At 56.7% G+C, this 17,587-nt stretch overlaps 1 protein-coding gene across 5 annotated transcripts; it reads right to left on the bottom strand.

The window, feature by feature from the left end:
- Positions 1-10,874: 10,874 nt before the first annotated feature.
- On the bottom strand, positions 10,875-17,183 carry GJA4 (gap junction protein alpha 4). 5 transcript variants are annotated; one of them, XM_044998072.1, is made up of 2 exons: positions 17,032-17,183; positions 10,875-14,499 (listed from the first exon to the last, which is right to left on the bottom strand). In XM_044998072.1, exon 2 carries the CDS (start codon positions 14,479-14,481, stop codon positions 13,477-13,479), a length of 1,005 nt encoding a protein of 334 aa, XP_044854007.1. In that variant the 5' UTR covers positions 14,482-14,499; positions 17,032-17,183; the 3' UTR covers positions 10,875-13,476. The 5 variants fall into 5 exon arrangements, with proteins under 5 accessions (XP_044854007.1, XP_044854008.1, XP_044854006.1 ...); XM_044998073.1 differs by lacking the exon at positions 17,032-17,183 and adding an exon at positions 16,716-16,882; XM_044998071.1 differs by lacking the exon at positions 17,032-17,183 and adding an exon at positions 16,387-16,527.
- Positions 17,184-17,587: the final 404 nt, after the last annotated feature.

Raw genomic sequence — 17,587 nt, 5'->3', positions numbered from 1 at the left:
AGCAGCCTCGAGACTGCTCTAACTTACACTGGGAGCTAGACACGGTCCTGCATGGCCCAGGCTACCAGGAACACAGAGGTGTGGTAAAGCCATCTTCATGCCCTTCCCATCCCTGCGCCAAGCATGGGAGTGGAGTAACGGCACCCGCTCGTCTTGCCACTGAAGCCACCCCCAGCGAGCTGCTGGTGTTGGGGTGGGTGGTGGCTGGGCAATGCTGCACATCCTGCTGTGGCCCACTGCATGGGAACCTAGGCTGGAAAAATGTTCAACACCTAAGCCCTGGAGCCGAACCAGAGCCAGCCAATGAAAACAACGCAGCCAAGCCCATGGAAATCTCCCCGCCCCCGCAGGGGACCTGGCTGCTGCTTGCCCCAGCCGGTCTGGTTCTCAGGCTCCCTTTCTGCCCTTTTTCCATGAGCTTGTGGGAATCTTTTCTCAGCCTTCTCTCGGGGAGATCCTCTTCCTGGCGTGGTCCCCACGGGCCTGGAGCTGCCGCCTCCAGCTGAGCCTTCGGCCCCAGCAACCAGGGACAGCAAAAGCACTCGATTGCTGAGCGGAGCCAGTCTGTGTTTACACTGTAATGTGGGCCTGGAGCTGGAGAGGCCGCGTGGGGTGGTGCCCAGCGACACGCCCAATGCCCGGCTCATTTTTTGGGCCACTGAAAAGCCAATGGCCGGCGCTCTTGCTGCAACTTGGTGTAGTTAGCCCATGTGCAACCAGCAAAGGGGGCTGAAAAATCACTGGCTGACCTGGCGTTAGAGGCTGAACTAGGGGCTTTGCATGCAGGGGGCGTTTCAACCCGTTTAGTTAAACTGGTGCCACAAGCTGCGTGGCTGCTCCGCATGCCAGTGAAAGTGGGTTTATTTTGGTTCAGTGTAAGGGAACGGGCGATCAGTTGACCTGAAACCCCACCTGAGAGAGAGAGAGAGAGAGAGAGAGAGAGTGTGTGTGGGTGGGTGTGTGCGCGTGCGCATGTGCATGCTTCTGTCCCCCAGTTTCATTATATCTGTGTAACGTAAACCAATGGGCTCCTGTGTGGTGACAAGCCCGGGGACTCTGGATTGGGCCTGGGTTGGGTATGGCAGTGGGGTTTGCTGAGCCCAGTAACTCAGCAATTGTGTAACCCTGTGGGGGGAAGGGGGGGGCAGCGTTTCCCAACAGATTTGGGGAGGGGGTCCACAGACTTTGCTGTCCTCTCTTTGGGCGGGTGTGTTATTTCCCGCCTGTTTATTTTTCCAGGTAAGGTGCCGATTCCCTCGCGGCTCAGGGGCACGGCTGCTAGTTCCGGATGGGATTAGCTTGGCCGTGGTGATGTGTTAGTAGCCTGGGGTGGGGGCTAGTTTGCCTTCTTGCCCATGCACACAGCCTACAACCCAAGTACCAAGCTCCCTGCCTGGCTGCGTCACGGGTAGGGCACCCAGGAGGCCTGGCGTCCAGGCCCTTGCTCTACCCACTAGCTCACACTCTTCCCTGAGCTAGGAACTGACCCCAGGTGTGCGCGCGCTCTGGGCTAACCCACCTGCCGCCCCCGCCCCCATGCTCAGCGCCCATGTTCGGCTCAGGTGTGAGGCTTACGTCACAGGCCCCACGGCCCTCCCAGTGCCAGGGCGAGAACCCGGGCAGCCTCACTCCCAGTCACGCCCCCCCCCGCCCCAACACACACACACACACACACACACAGCCCAGCCGTCAATGCGCTGCCTTAGCGGCCCAGCATCGTGTGGGTGCCATTGCATGTGGGGGTGGGGGACGGTTTCAAGGGTGCACTGGAGGTGGGGGGGACATGTGAGCTGCTGCCCCCCCCAAGGAGAAGCAGGCACCCCCACGCGGGAAGAAGCCTGCGGAAGTGCGGTTGGAGGGGACTGACAATGTCAGGATACGGGAAGTCGTGGACGCTATTGAGAGCACTTCCTCCAGCATCGTGGTTCTCACACATCTCAGCATTGTCTCGCACAGCCCCTGCGAGAGGCGCACTCGCTATAACCCCGCTCCCACGGCTGGGACGAGGTGGGGGAGTGGGGGGATTGTTTGGGGCTTGCGGGCCCCTATTGTGAATTGCTGGCACCAGGCTCAGGTGACGGGGTTTGTTACTGCTTGCCGCACAATGGGAGGCCCAGGGACATGGGTGCAGGCGGCCCAGGGGCTGTGTCCGCAGGGCAGGTGCTGGCGTCTCGACAGGCTGCCATTGTAACTGGGATGGGAAAAGGCAGGCTAAGACACTGCCACCCTTGGGGTGTAACTGAGCCAGGAGTTCAGGCGCATGTCAATGGCACAATGCCCTGGCTGGTTACAGGCGCGCTGTAAGGACAATGTTGCCTGGTGGTTAGAGCAGGGGATTGGGAGCCAGGCCGCCTGGATTTCATTCCTAGTGCTGAGGGGAGAGTGGGGTCTAGTGGGCAGAGCAGGGCTTGGGTGCCAGGACGCTTGGTGGCCGTAAGCAAGTCACTTAAACCTTCTTGTGCCGCGGGATAGCGCCCTGTTAAAATGGGCGCCGACCCACCAGCTGGGAGGCGGCGTTAAGTCACGCAGTAGCAACGCAGGCTGTCTGCTGAGTCGCCGGGCCATGCCGGCCAGGGCGCCGTAGTAAAGACAGGGCAGGTTGTGTGTGGGGGGGGTGTCACAAGGGCTTTAAAATTTGTGTTTCCTGGCTGCAGTTGATGCTCTGCCCCAGCCCGGGTACATGACATGCAGGCCTGGGTATGCCCAGCCTAAGGTGACCAGACAGCAAATGTGAAAAACTGGGCCGTGGGGGTGGGGGAGGTAATAGGAGTCTATATTAGAAAAAGACCCAAAAAGCAGGCCTGTCCCTATAAAATCAGGACAGCTGGTCCCCCTAGCCCAGGCCCCAGCTCGCCCGTGGGGACACACCACCTGCCCCAGCCCAGCCCAGCTCTGCAGCAATAGAGGAAGAGGAAATGAGCCACTTGGCTTGTTCCAAAACCCAGCAGAGCCAGAGGGAAAGGAAGCCTCCGCTGACCTGCTGCACCTCCCCTCGGGACAGCAGCGGCTGGGCTTGGCGGGGATCCGTTTGCAAGTGTCCCTCCCGGGGGCACTGCCTGTATGGCCCGAGCCCCCAGGGTGCTTTCCGCCCAGTGCCCAGCAGGCTCACGCATGCCAAGCCTGCCCCAAGCAGAGCTGGCCACCCTTTGGTCCAGCAGCACCCAGGCCCCAGCTTCCCACCCAATGCACCATGTCCTGGGGCACTGGCCTGGCACAGCCCCCGGCACAGAGCTGGCATGGGTGGGGGAGAGGGGAGGAGCGTGTGTGTGCGATAGCTCCAGAGGGGCCTGTGGAAGAGGCACCCGGTCTCCTCCCAGCCAGTGAGATTGTTTCAGTTCAAGTCCCCCCCGCCGGCAGCAGGTCTTGGCTTGCTGCGTCTGTCATCCGTTTCCGGCAAGGGAATCTGCTTTGGGAGCCTTTTCTTTTTCTTATACTGAGAAAGTTTAAAAATAGACACCCCCCCCCCTCCCCGGCGCCGCTCAGCAGGGCCTGCCGCAGGGGGTGGGGCTGCCGCGGTGCCTAGCGATGCTCCACGAGGAGCCCTCTTGGGGGTGGTCAGCATCCCCTCCCCTGCGGCTCTGGCTCCTGAGTGCTCGGAGCAGGACAGAGCGATGAGCTCAGATGTCACGGAGCAAAGCCACCCTTCACTCACCGGGTCACAGGTCTCCCCGAGGCGCCCCCCACCCCCCCGCTGGGACCTAGAGGGGCCAGGCTCCCCCAGAGGGTCTGCTGGGGCAGAGCTGGGGGGTGGTAATGGAGTGGGGCCTGCAAAGGGCAGCACAGACCCAGCCATGGGGGCTCTATGCCTGCCATGACTCCCCCTGCGTCAGTTATAGGCGCTTTGTCCCGGGGGGCTGCTGGTCTAGAGGTGCCATTGGGCAGGTGGCCTCTCTGCCCAGCAGAGCACATACAGCCTAGGCAGCATCAGGGGAACGCCCCAAAGCAATCCCCCCCCACCCCCCCGCAGCCGGAGCAGCCGGCAGGGAACCCAGTGCCCCGGCGCAGGCTCAGCATGCAGGCAAACCCAGCTTGGCCCAGGCACAAGGATTTGCACGGCCCTTCCGCTGAGACAGTGCAGGCTGGGCTGTCCCTAGGGCTGCGGAGGAAGCGCTGCGGCCGCTATGGGCTCCGGCCGGCAAGGCCTGCGGCGGGATGGGGTTGATGACAGCGCGCCCGCCCACCGCCCCTATAAAGACAGGCCAGTAAGCAAGCAACAAATGCATCGCCTCTGGACTGGGCTGGCCACACACACACACACACACACACACACACACACACACACACACACACACACACACACACACACACACACACACACACACACACACACACACACACACACACTCTCACTCTGTCAATGGAGCCCTGCATGTTCCCAGCAGCCTTTGCCAACCCCCAGTCCCTTTAACTCTCTAGGACTCACAGCTGCTTGCTGTGTCTATTCCCCCGCACCGGGGTCTCTGCTGCCCCTTGCTTCCGTTCCCATGCGGCCGGCTCGCACTCCATTAAGTGCTCCCACCCCCTAGGTACAAAATCTGCCTGGAGAATGCGCCTGAGTTTCTTTCTTTGCGACTCGGCCCTTCTGAATCCCCTGGTGACCACATGTCCCGGGGCCTGGGAGTCACTGTGTGTTCCAGGAACTGCAACCGCTGAAATAGCCCTTCTTATCTGTTTATGTAGCTTCAGAAAATAGTCTCCCGCTAGCGCTGCTGGGAGCGATAGGCTGGGCATAGGAAATAGCAAAGGGGGGGTGGGGAGACCTGGCGGGACGGGGTGGGTTGGCGGGGGGGGGGCACTTTTAAACACAATAGTTAGACATGAGCCCAGGGGCTGGTTGCTGAGAAATGGAAGGTTTCCCTTTGGAACCCACCTATAGACTTTGCGAGGGATGGAGCCGAGGGTCTTACAGAAATGTATCGGGGGTGCTAGAGCCAGGCCGCTAGAACCCAACGGAGTGCAAGGCCCTTGCTAAAGTCTGGAGCAATTGTCTCTAGGCCAGGTCACAACAGCACTAGGAAAATGATCGGTCAATGGGCCGCTGCCATAAAGGCCTGGAGGAGGAGGAGATTATGATGTGGTGTTGGCTAGAGGCGCTGCACAGCCACGTAGTAAAAGCCAGGCCTGTCCTGAAGCACTAACAGGCTGGGCAAGACCAACCCGGGCTGCGAGAAAGGCAGTACGGTATCCTTAGCTCCTTTTGGCAGCCAGGGCCCCGAGGAACAGCCAGACTCAGCGAGGTGCCGGTGGCAGAGCGGGGCAGTCCCCGGTCAGTGCTTTAACTGCATGCCCATATGTGGTGGTGGTGGTGGGGGGGGTTCACATATATTTACATACATGATGCACGTGGGTTTGGCATGGGAGCATTGAGTCCAAGGCCGTTGGGACAGCAGCCCTGCCCATCGAGAGACCCAACGCCACGGGGTGTGTTTCGAGACATAGGGCGGGGGAGTGTGTGTGTCTTGTTTCCTGCTCTCACTAAAACCCCCCTGCTCAGTCACTGTATTACGGTAGCGGCCACAGCCCCGCTGTGCCAGTTGCGGTACAAACCAGGCAAAGAGAGAGTCCCTGCCCAGAGAATTTACCTGTAAAGCTGGGGGACCTCAGGAGGCGACAGCAGAAAGAACTCCCCTGTTCCAGCCCTTTTATGTTAGGTGTAAAAGGGGCCCTCAAACCCCAGGTCCAGCCTGGTGAAGTGGCCCCTTGCACCGGCCCTGTGCCAGGCATCCATAAGGTGCCCTCCCAGCAGACCCTTATAATGCCTGGCACAGGGTGCGTTCAGCTGCAGACTAGTGGAGCTCCCAGGCTGCTCTGTAACCCAGGGAGGCGGCCATCACTTAGACAGGCCCCAAGGCTGGCTGCGTTATTGCAGGGAATCACGCCAGGCTCCGGAGCAGCCGAGGCTGGGGATGGCGTAAAGCCACCTTAGCCCCCCCACTTCCCATGGGCTGCAAGTTTGGGGCAGCAGAGACTGTTACCTACAGCGCTTTACAGGCCTTGGGATGTAGGGAGCTCAGGCTCATTCATCTGACTTTGAAGATGGGGAAACTGAGGCACAGAGCAGTGCTGTTCCTGGCTCAAGGCCACACAAGAGGCTCGTGCGGAGCTAGGAATAGGTCCTAGCTCTCCTGAGTCCCAGCCACGCGATTGTAAACACTGAACCATGCTCCTGCCCAGCTCAGTGCCAGGGCTTTTTCTTAGGTTACAGCATCTGAGCTGAAGCGTCTGCACATCCCCTGGTCCAGGCTGTGCTTTGTTTGGTGATGTTCTGTGGCTGTTATCAAGAAGCTGTTTCCTGAACTCTGAAAAGAACGGGCGGGCTCGACTGGCCGGGCCTGCCCCACGCTATCACACAAAGGCAGTGGCAGCCCTGCCGCCAACTTTGTATTGCAGGAAAAGTGGGACAATCCAGTTTGCAAACTCCAAGGACAAAAACATAACCCGACAATAGACTCTGTTACCAGGAGACAACATGAGTGTGTCAGCCAATCCTGGGCCGGACTTCTCCAATGAGCGCCATGTGCAGCGCCAAATCCTTAGGGATGCCCTGGGGATCCACTCACATCGCTCTTTTCTGCACAGGACACGCCCGCTGATGATTAATTGCCCTTTGACCCCATCTTAGAAAGATTATTCAGTGAAGCTCCACCCTCAATATGACATTTACTGTGATTAATTAAAGCCCCAGTGATGATGATGATGAATAATAGAGCTGGGCTGAGGCAGAAGCACAGAACTTTCTGCGCTGTCTTTTTCTTGACATCACAGTAGCAAGACTTAGCCACTGTCTCTCCGAGCGGCTCAAAGCACTTTAAGTATCATTATCCCCATTTTACAGCTGGGGAAACAGCGGCACAGCCTGGGGCAGACAGGCATTGAACTGTTCTATGGCCATTTGGAAGAGGCAAGAAAGGCTCCCTCAGAGCCAAGCTGGCGCCGTCAGGAATCCCTCCTAAAAAGCATCTACTGCCCCTCGCTGGCAGACACTTCTGCACATCCCGGTGCAGTTGTGTGGGCCACACGGCCGTGGAAACCATGAAAGGGCTGACGTCCCCCCAGCCAGGATGCTAGCACGGCAGAGATGGAGGAATAATGTGGTTTTCCGGCCAACGCAGAGCCCTCAGCTACATGCAGTGGTGTGAATGGCTTGTTCCACTCATTGCATTGCCTATGGGTCTCAGCCTGAAAGCACTTACTACCAAGCAGTGTGCTTACCTCCCACAGGAGGCGGTAGGGGGCTGGGCTGGGGGTCAGGCTCTGTTACCAAACTGCCGTGTGATGTTCAGCGTCCTCCCTCCTGTTTCCCCATGTCCATTGCACTCTCTTTGGGGCAGGGACCCTTTCTTACTATGTGTCCGTACAGCACCCAGCACACTGGCTCCTCTGGGGTTTAAATCACAATGCGGCAGCTAGCTCATCAACCCAGCCCCAGTGCTGCCACGGTACCAACCAGCTCCGCTCCTGGCCCCGTTCAATGGTACCACGGGTCAGCTCACTGCCCTCGGCCCCACTCTCCCCTTGGCTGCTGCACAGAGGGAGCAGAGGCCTCAGTACTGAAGCGTATTATCTCCTCGCCAGGCCTGTGCAGACGAGGGAGCAAGTGGTTCCTTTCCATTCATCACCCTTATCAGCTGCAACCTTTTATTTGCACAAGGGCAGCCTGCCCTCCTTCTAGGGAAACAGGCCGTGTTTGTGTCACTCTAGGCACACGGACAGAAGCAGGGCTGGGTTGTCTCCTCGGCTCCCAAGCCTGCCCTGGCTGGCCCCTGGAAATGGCTCACTGTGAAAATTAACTCCTCTCTGTTGTTCTTGGAGTGCAATGAAGGCAGCTTCCCACAGCTGTGCGAGCCCCTGGCCGGCACTTCGGGTCACTAGGACAGCCAGGGCCAGCCTCATCACAACATGAAACAATAGCACGCCCGGCAGCTTTATTATTCCAGCTCACCTCCCAGCCAGCGCTGGTACCGGGAGCTCAGGGGCTAGGGCAGGGGTGGCGGCAGGTTCCAGACAAGGGGGCTCGCGGCTGTCTTGTTTTTCACCTTGCTGGAGCAGTGGGAAAAGCCTGAAGCCCCAGCTGTGCCAATGAAAATATTCACTCCAGGCCAGGAGAGGGAGCAAAAACAGAGAGCAACACAAATAAATAGCAGACTAAGCACTCGGGCTGCTGTTGGCCAGGGGTGGCAGAGGCGTCTGTACAGTTACCTTTCACACAGGCATTTCCTCTCCCTTCAGCACGCTCAGGGCTCCTCTCTTTGGAGAGCCAAGTCTCTGTGTGTGTGTGTGTTATCGTCAGTATTATGATAACACCTAGGGGAAACTGAGGCACAGCATGGGGAAGTTTTCCACATGTTTACAACACAGTCCACTGACAAGACAGAAATTCTCTCCTCATCCAGGACTGGCTGCAGTGGGAATCCTTCCCGAAAAGTATCTACTTCTCCTCCCTGACAGACATTTCTGCATATCCGTGTGTGTCACGCATGATGGTACCTCACAGTAGCACCCTGCGAAGGATGCAGGGCCTAACCGGTGTCTCACTCGCACTTGTGTAACTCTAGGGATGCTTAGTGAGAGTGTAGTAGGCTATTATCCATTTTACAGGTAGGGAACTGAGGCCTAGAGGCGACTCAGCTGAGGTCCAACAAGGAGTTTGTGGCAGAGCTGGGATTGAACTCAGCTCTCCCCAGTCACAGACTAGCACCTGAAACACACGACTAGCCCACCTCTCTTTGGAAGGGCAAAAGCACCAGCAGCTCCCCTCCCACTCTTCTGCTATCCCTACTAATAGCCCATATATTGCACTCTGGCTGCATGCAGCCTCGTGCCTGAAGCGCACAAAGTAGAGAAGCATTAGCCCCATCTAGCAGATGGGGAAACCAAGGCACAGAGACGTGGTCCAGGTCACATCTGTGGCAGAACTAGAAAGAAAACCCAGAAAAACCCGGTCTTCTGCAGCCCGGCCCCAGGCCCTGATCACTAGAGTCACCCACCACCCTTACAACAGCTGTGAGATTCATAGAGGAAAGAGTGTCACAGGCCCTTGAACTAGGAATCCTAGCAGGAGAGCGCTAGGGTGGGAATGAAAAAGGCAACCTTCCTAGTAGAGGAAGGGCTCTGCTGCACTTACTGCAGTGATACATGGCTGTTAACGCAAGGGAAGGAGAGGAAACCTCATAGCTCAGCAGGTGCTGTGCTGGTTCTGTCGGGCTAACAGCAGGGCAAGCGGGAGTCTATTTGCTCCCCCTGCATCAAGAGAGTTGTTTACTACAGTTTCCAAGTAAGCAACAAGGCCGCACCAGTGTCACGGAGGGCATCAGCATTTGTGTTAGTTGCAATAACGCACAGGAAAGGACCCCGCGCTCGACTCTCAGATCCCCCAGTGGAACAGGCAGGGCTGGCAGGCAGTGGGAGAGAAAAGAGACTTTTGCCTGTATCCTAGGCACATTCAATGTGAAGCCAAGCGGATAAACACAGGAGCCTAGTGCCATTTTGACAGGCACAGGGCAGCTCTGGCCTCACTCTATTTCCTTCCACAGCTGCCTGCAGTGCTACTGTTCCCATTTGCTCATCCAGCACACGGATTCAGTACACAGCTGGAAGGGGGGAAAATGCGTGTGTCAGAGTTATTTTTGAAACCCTTTTTACACAGAAGTTTGCCAGAGAGAATGGCCTGTTCTGGTGTATTTTAAGCCCTGTGGTTATAGAAGCAGAAAACAATACCAGAGTTTCAGCTTATCTAGAGCCCATTTCCACCTATTATGCAAGAACGGGTGAGTACAGGGCCCGAATGGCAATTCATCGCTGTACCTTAGAGAGCACATGAACAATACAAGAGAGGCAAGGATGGTGAGGTGGCCCACCCCCCAGGCCAGTCCCCTGCGAAATAGCCCTAGGACAATCTCTACCCAAGAGTCTGAACTATTAGTCAGAGTTCCTCTCCAGCCGGGAATATAGTCACCCTAACATTCATAGGCCCCCCAAGGCCAGAGGGACCATTGTGATCATCTCATCTGACTCCTTGTATAGCACCGGCCCGAGAACATCCCCCAAATAACTCCCAGAGCAGATCTCTTAGAAAAACATCCAACTGTCAGGGATGGAGAATCCGCCCCCACCTTTGGTGAGTTGGTCCTGTGGTTAACTACTCAGCGTTAAACACGTACACCGTATCCAGCTGAGGTGGTCTAGCTTCAGTTTCAGACATGGAATAATGGGCTCTGCCATCCAGCAGAGAAAAGCACACCACGAGCCAGTTTTTTTCTCCCCATGTAGGTACTATAACCAAGTCACCCCTTAACCTTCTCTTGGTTAAGCAAAAGAGACTCAAAGAGCTCAGCCACCAAAGCCGGGTTTCTAATCCTTTAATCGTTCCCATGGCACTTCTCCGAACCCTTTCCAATCCATCGACATCCTTCTTGAGTGGGGGGGTACCAGCCCTCCACACAGCACGCCAGCAGGGGCCACACCCCTGCCAAAAAGAGAGAGGAAATAACCTGCCTGCTGCTACTTGAGAGGCCCCTGCTAATAGGTCCCAAATTGCCTTAGGTCACAGCATCACCCTGGGAGCTCACGTTCAGCTGACTGTCCACCACAACCCGCACATCTCTCAGGTCCCTGCTTGCCAGCCTGGAGATCCCCAGCCTGGGAGTAGGGCCTCCTCCTTTGTTCTTAGATGTACACATTTAGCCCCATTAACACGCAGAGGGCTCAGTTTACCAAGCCATCCAGCTAGCTCTGACGCAGTGATCTGTCCTCTTCATTAGTTCCCCCCGCCCCTCAGTTTTTGGGGCATGTGCAAATTTTACCAGTGATAATATTAAGGGGGCAGGGATTGATTTCAGTGACTAAGGGCCGTGTCACGAGCCAGCTTGTGAGGAAGGGCTGAAGAAAAGCAGTTCAGCCCCACTACTGGGGGATTAAGGCAGTGAGCTATAGCTCTGAGACACCCCTATGGAGGGGACGGAGGCCAGTCCCTTTCTTTATACAGCTGGTCAGCACCTGGAGCTGCACTTCAAACAAGACCATTTCAGCCCACGGCATGAATGATGTCAGCAGTCTGACCAGCTCGCCACATTTACTAGAGCCCAGGTTAATTTATAGTGTCAGGCTAAACCTCCATTCAAAGTGCACCGCTGATAGTTGCAGAGGGCAAGCCCCATACGGCAGCTTTTCACAGGACAAAGCTGGGAGCATTAGCCTGAGAACCATGGGACTACTCGATGTGTTACACTAGATGCTGTGAGAAAGCGCCACACACACACACATACGGCAGGAGGTATTTTATGTCAAAGTTTTATTTGACAAAAATGCAACATTAAGTCTGCCAGAAAGAGCTGAAGAGCAACTTCCATCTGCTCCTCTCAGCCTGGAGCATGGACACGTTGGGGAGATAAGAATACAGCCCGAGCAGGCAGCTGCGGTGGTTTGGCTTACATTAAAAATGGAACAAACAATCAGGAGGACAGAAGGCGAGACCCTTTTGGTTTCACAGCTTTGGGATTTTTCAGGCACAATTCACTGGAGCCTGCTCTCTTGAGGAGGGATGGCAGGTTTCCCTCAGCCCACCACCCGCCCACACCCCAGCAGGAGAGGACATTTGTGCAAACAAACGAAATCACTTAATTTTTTTCCTACCCCTTTTTGAAATGAAGATTTTTTGAGTGACTTTGGTGCTCATTAAAGTGAAATAATCAACAGCCTAAACAGTGCCCATGAGCACTCTGCCATGCAGCTCTATCCCTCAAACCCCACCCTGCGCCAGCGACTCCCATATCAGATCTCTGCCGGGCAGGAGGTGCCAGCTCTGTTGACTGGTGCAACCAGTTCCTAACTGAGAGGCTGAGGAAAGGGAACCTAGGAAGAGTGTGATCAGCCTTAAGCCCCCAGCAATGGTTCTAGGGCTCTGAATGGGGCAATTCACTTACCCACAACGTCCCCTCCACCCTGGCCGAATCTGTGGGCAGCCCCATTCCAGCAGAGGCCCAGTGCTCACACCCCACAAGTGAAGGCCCCTCCTTCCCAGCAGATTTGAACGCAGTGGGATCCCTGTAAAGCGGCTGGGAAGTGAATACTCACACTTTGTTAAGCTGTTGGTTGGCTAGTGCAGAGCCAGTGGCAAATATTGGGCTTTGAAGCTGCAGTTCTACAGTCAGACAAGCAGATTAAAAAATAAACAGTTAACCAATGGAAACCAGTGCCTCAGAAATGAGGCCATCTGGGGCAGAGGACCAGGGCTGTTACTGCAGCTACCTGTGAGGATCCTTACACCCACACACACGGACAGCAAGTTACTCTGAACGTACATGAGGACAGAGTTTATAACTTTGCTCTGGGGCAACTGAACTCAGGGCAGTAGGCGTTAAGCCCTGTGATACGGCCTTTCCTTAGTACATCGGGGTTTCCTCTCACTGGGCTGGCACCTCAGCTTGGACAGATAAGCTACTGAGTCATGCAACTCGGTGTGGCAAGATCTAATAATTTTTGGAGGTGACCCAGGAGGAGGAGAGATGTCTGGCACTCCAGTGCCCCCAGCCCCACATTAATTCTTACACCAAGCTGCCCTATGGAATTTCTAGGCTGAAGGCAAACTCTTGCAGCTGCTAAGATCTCCGAGGCAAACAGACTTCCCCCACTCCCTCCTTTAGAAGGATAAAAGTTTACCTAGGCTGGGCCAGATTAACTCCACTAGTTAGGAATTAAAGATCTTGGCTAGAGAGATTTAGAGTTCAGGTTACAAAGCACAGCTCTGATCAGAGACGATGGAAACCATTGAGCAGGAAAGGGAACTCTCCTAGTTATAGTAAGGATATTTCTCCACATATTACCCCAAAAACGCAGTAGCTGGTCCACCCCAAGGCAAAGCACCGTGGATCTGAATGCAAGCTGCACAATATCCCAGGCAGCTTTCCACTGAAGATGCTTCTGTAGCTGAAGAAGGGATTTTGTTTGGTTTCCATGTCTACACAGTTTAAAAAAAGAAAGCACCAGCTCTCCTGGGACTGCAGCTGAAGAAAGGTGAACATATTGGTATCATGTGACATTGGTTACTTAGGGTCTTTTGTACAAAGGCACCAGAGAATAACCCTCCCCCAGGGAGTGTGAGGTACATTTCGCCAGCAGAATGGTGGGAAGGGTCCTCGCACCCTGTAAAGGTCAGTCAGCCGGCTACAATGCAACGTGCCATTGAGCCACATGAACGTCTTATGGCACAGCCAGTCTGCTGAGAGGTGCATGCACCTGAGAGCACATCTACAGCACCCACACTTTAAATACACAGACACACAATGGACAGTGGAGAGCAGGAGGTGCCTGCCAGTCAACCAAAGTGGGTCTCCAAAAGGAGCTTTGGGGTTTTGTTTTGTTTTTAAAGTCTCTATAGCAAACAGGTCCCATGGCCAAGATGCCCAAGAACCTGAGTATCCCCTTGTTCAATGGAGAAAGGACACCCCCGAGACACAGCAGCCTGGTTTCAGTGCTCTCCTAGACATACTGTTTCTTGGAAGCAGAGGAGCCAGGCCGGCTGGTCTGCCTCTCCTGCAGGGGCTGGGCTCCTGGGGCGTAGGACTCAGGGGAGGGCTTGTTACCACTGCGCAGTGCCAGGTTCTCCTCGGTGTTGAAGTTGGCCCAGTTCTGCTCGCTCGACAGCTTGTTGTAGGCCAGGTAAGGAGGGGCGTGGCTCTCGCTCAGAGGGAGGTAGTGACACTGCTTGCTGTCTGGGAAGGAGTCTATGTCCACAGCTGGGCTGGAAGAGGAAGAGGCCTCCCTCATCCTGCTGAGCAGGTTCTTGCAGCAGAGGTGGAAGAGCTCCAAGAGGTTGAGGCCCAGGGAGATCAGGCCCACCACCATCATGAAGATGATGAAGATGGTCTTCTCAGTGGGGCGGGAGACGAAGCAGTCCACCTTGTGGGGGCAGGGGGCCCTCTCGCACACGAAGACGGGTGGCATGAAGAAACCATACAGGTACCACTGGCCTAAGAGGAAGCCGGCCTCGAAGATGCTCTTGCAGATCACGCTGATGACGTAGGTCCACATCAGGGAGCCGCGGATCTTGATGCGGCCGTCCTCCGCCACGCAGATCTTGGAGATTTTCTTCTGCACCACTGACAGAGCCTGCTCCACCTTCAAGTCTTTGATCTGCGCCGCCCGGAGCTCGCTCTCCCGCTGCTTCAGCTTCTCCTCCCGCCCCGAGAGGTAGATGACATGGCCCAGGTAGACCAAGGTAGGGGTGCTGACGAAGAGAAACTGCAGCACCCAGTAGCGGATGTGGGAGATGGGGAAGGCCTTGTCGTAGCACACGTTGACACAGCCTGGCTGCTTGGTGTTGCACAGGAAATCCGACTGCTCGTCCCCCCACACCGATTCCCCGGCCAGGCCCAGGATAAGGATCCTGAAGATGAACAGCACTGTCAGCCAGATCTTCCCAATCACTGTTGAGTGCTCCTGGACCTGGTCCAGCAGCTTCTCCAGGAAGCCCCAGTCCCCCATCTTCTAGAGGGTCTTGTGCTATTGATGGCAGGGAGAGAACAAGAGTTAAGTCAACCTGACAGTTCGACCTTTCAGCCCTTGTTTCCACGAAAGCCAGAGGTAGGAGACACATGGCCTGGCAGCACTCCCCACCACCCTGCTCCATGTCTAGTGCTTCATTAGACTAGGAACCCAGATAATGGCCAGATGGATACCACAGCCTGAGCCGAGACGCTGGGTTTTAGCCAGCTCAGCATGCAGTTCTTAGGTTCTACAGAGCTAAGTTTAAGGTCATGTGTGGTATCGCTTTGGAGGACCTGGCAGCGCAGCAGGAGGGGAAGGACTCAGACCGGCAGCTCATGCTGGGTGCCAACTGGCTGGTGGGGGTCAGGCTTAGGGTTGCCAGCTTTCTAATTGTACAAAACTGAACACCCCTTCCCCGAGGCCCCGCCCCTTTCCCAAGGCCCCACCCCTTCTTGCTCCATCCCCCCTCCCTCCATTGCAGACTTTCACCAGGCTGGGGCAGGGAGTTGGGGTGCAGGAGGGGGGTGAGGACTCCAGCTGGGGGTGCAGGCTCTGGGGTGGGGCCAGGGATGAAGGGTTTGGGGTGCAGGAGAGGGCTCCAGGCTGGGGATTGGGGGCATACGGGGTCTGGGAGGGAGTTTGGATGCAGGAGGGGCAGAGGGTGCAGGAGGGGTTCAGGGTCCCAGTGGTGTTTGCTGCAGTTCCCAGAAGCAGCTCCCACATCGCTGCGGCCCCATGGCGCACGGGCAGCCAGGGAAGCTCCGCACGCTGCCCTCATGCCCGCAGCTCCCATTGGCTGCAGTTCCTGCCTTAGCCCCACCCACCGGACTTTTAGCTGCCTGGTCGGCAGCGCTGACTGCAGCCACCAGGGTCCCTTTTCGACGGGTGGCTCGGTCACAAACCGGACACCTGGCAACCCTAGGTGGGCGTCAGAGGAGCACAAGACATCTTGTCCCAGCTGAAGCCCAGGCAGGAGTTTGCTAAGTCAGCCCATTGGAGCATAGGGAGAGCTGCTCCTTCCTGGCAGCCCTGGGCTAGTTACCAGACCCTAAAGCTCATCACTGGGGACTTAAGCAGGCTACCAGCTCTGCCAAAATACTAGGGCTGCAGCAAGAAGAGACCTGCCCCCCCACAAATATCCAGCAGAGAAAGCAACACTAGCCAGACAGCATTAGCCACTGAAGCAAGGGATGTGGGGGGGGGGGAGAACAGGACACCCCCTGTCGCCTGGCGATTGCAGGGTGCTGCTAGGCCTGGTTAGGTGACTAGCAAGTGCAGCTGTACCAAGGGTGCATCAGAAAGCAGCACCTTACAGCTGGGGGCAGCCAACTTTTAATGAAAGGTGCAGGACCCAGTTAAGGGCAGCCCTCAGCTTCCTGGCCAGCTGCCAGCACTGCCCCCTTAGTGCTGCGAAGCAGGGGTGCCCCTGGAACTTAGGGGCTTAGCACAGCCTCCCTCCCACCAGCCCTTAGCAACAGCTCCAGCCAAAAGGTGTCCAGCCGAGACACCACCGAGGCAGGACGCAGACTGTAGCTGTCCCGTGGCTTCTTGGGAGAGCTGGGTTAGTGCCACAGGGCAGGTTAGTGCCAAGGAATCCCAGTGCCCAATGGGCCATCTGTCCCCGAGACAGGGCACCCGGCCAGCACCTGGGTGCTGGAGGTTAGAGACCGATCAGTCCCCACTGCAGCTGAGCTGGAGGCTGGGCACAGACAGCTGTGCCACCACTGGGGCTTAAGCAGATCTCTTGGACAGGAGCCCAGCCTCCAGGCAGCACCCCTGCCCCTGCCCGGGGAAAGGGTCGGCTGAGAAAGCTCCAGGTGCTCTAACCTTCTCCACAGGGTCACAGCAGCAGACAAAGCAGAAACACCCTCCCCCCCCAAACACACTTTATCACTTTCTTACCCTTTGGGGAGCAGAGTTTAGTTACTCAGAGCCCAGCTCAGCAGAAACAGACCCTGATGTTACCCCCCCAGGAACATCAAGGGAGAGACAAGGCATTTCAGCCCCAGTGCAGCAGCCATTAGCTACCCAAAGGGGAGAGTGACTCACTCAATTCCTTCCCAGGGTCTCACTCACTTTCCAAGGGCACTTCAGAGCTAAGCCCAGCGGCCACCCCCTCGGGCCAGGGGCTCCTGCAGCACCACACCCCTAGCCTAGAAAGCTCATTTGTAAGGGACGCCTATCAATTAACCAATCAAGGGCTCTGTTGGCTCTTTAAAGCAAAGACTCACCGTGGGGGTGGGTTGACGGGGGCCAGATGCAGTCATGAAGGGGTTAAACTGAGTCAGCCTGGTGGGACGCCAAGGGCTAATGCATGCACCACCTGGGCTCCCAGGTGCATGCAGTGGGCGAGGACACAGACCCCCTTTGCATTCCCTGCAGCAAGAGTCTGCAGTTTGCAGCATCTGTGCCGAGCCCCTGTCCCCAATCCCAGCCCCTTGGCCGGCCCAGCCATGCCCCGGAGCAGAGGGGCTGCCCAGCCATCCCTGACCATTGGCTTGCTTGGGAGAGGGACCGGCAGCCAGCTGGAGTCTGGTGTTTACTCACCGAAGCCAGGCACAGCTGTGCGACCTCAGCCCCAGCTCCCTGCAGGCCCAGGCTGGGAATCAAATGCGCTGCCCCAGGTGGGGCAAGGGGGTTGCAACCTGTGGCTCTTTTAACCGGAGGCTGCTGCTCCCACCAAATCCCTGAGACTGTCAGAGAGAAGGAGGAAACTGACCCTGGGTAGAGTTACACAGGGGGGCGGGGAGAGGAGCCGCAGGAAACTGGGGGTTGGTAAAATGGATAGTCCGGCTGCAGAGCCCTCCTTTAAAGGGGCAGCTGCTTTGGCAGGTGTGTGGCTGGGGGGTGACTTTATTCCTCTCCTGGCTGCTGGTTCCATATGAAATCGCAGCACTATTGGGGGAAGAGCACAACAGCGGGAGTGGGGAGCGGCCGTGGGGACGGGGGGGAGAGCGGCCCTGCTGGGCTCCCTCCTCTTTCACAGGGAGTCGCAGACGAGGACGGGGCAGCCTGGAAATAGGAAATGGAGGAAAACAAGCCAGACAAGGCTGAAATAATAATACTATCGGGCCAGGTCAGGGCCTTCCCCGCGGAGCCAAAA

Source organism: Mauremys mutica, chromosome 23 (genome assembly GCF_020497125.1).
Source record: "Mauremys mutica isolate MM-2020 ecotype Southern chromosome 23, ASM2049712v1, whole genome shotgun sequence".
NCBI classification, from domain to species: Eukaryota; Metazoa; Chordata; order Testudines; family Geoemydidae; genus Mauremys; species Mauremys mutica.
This window is presented reverse-complemented; position numbering and strand designations above follow the sequence as displayed.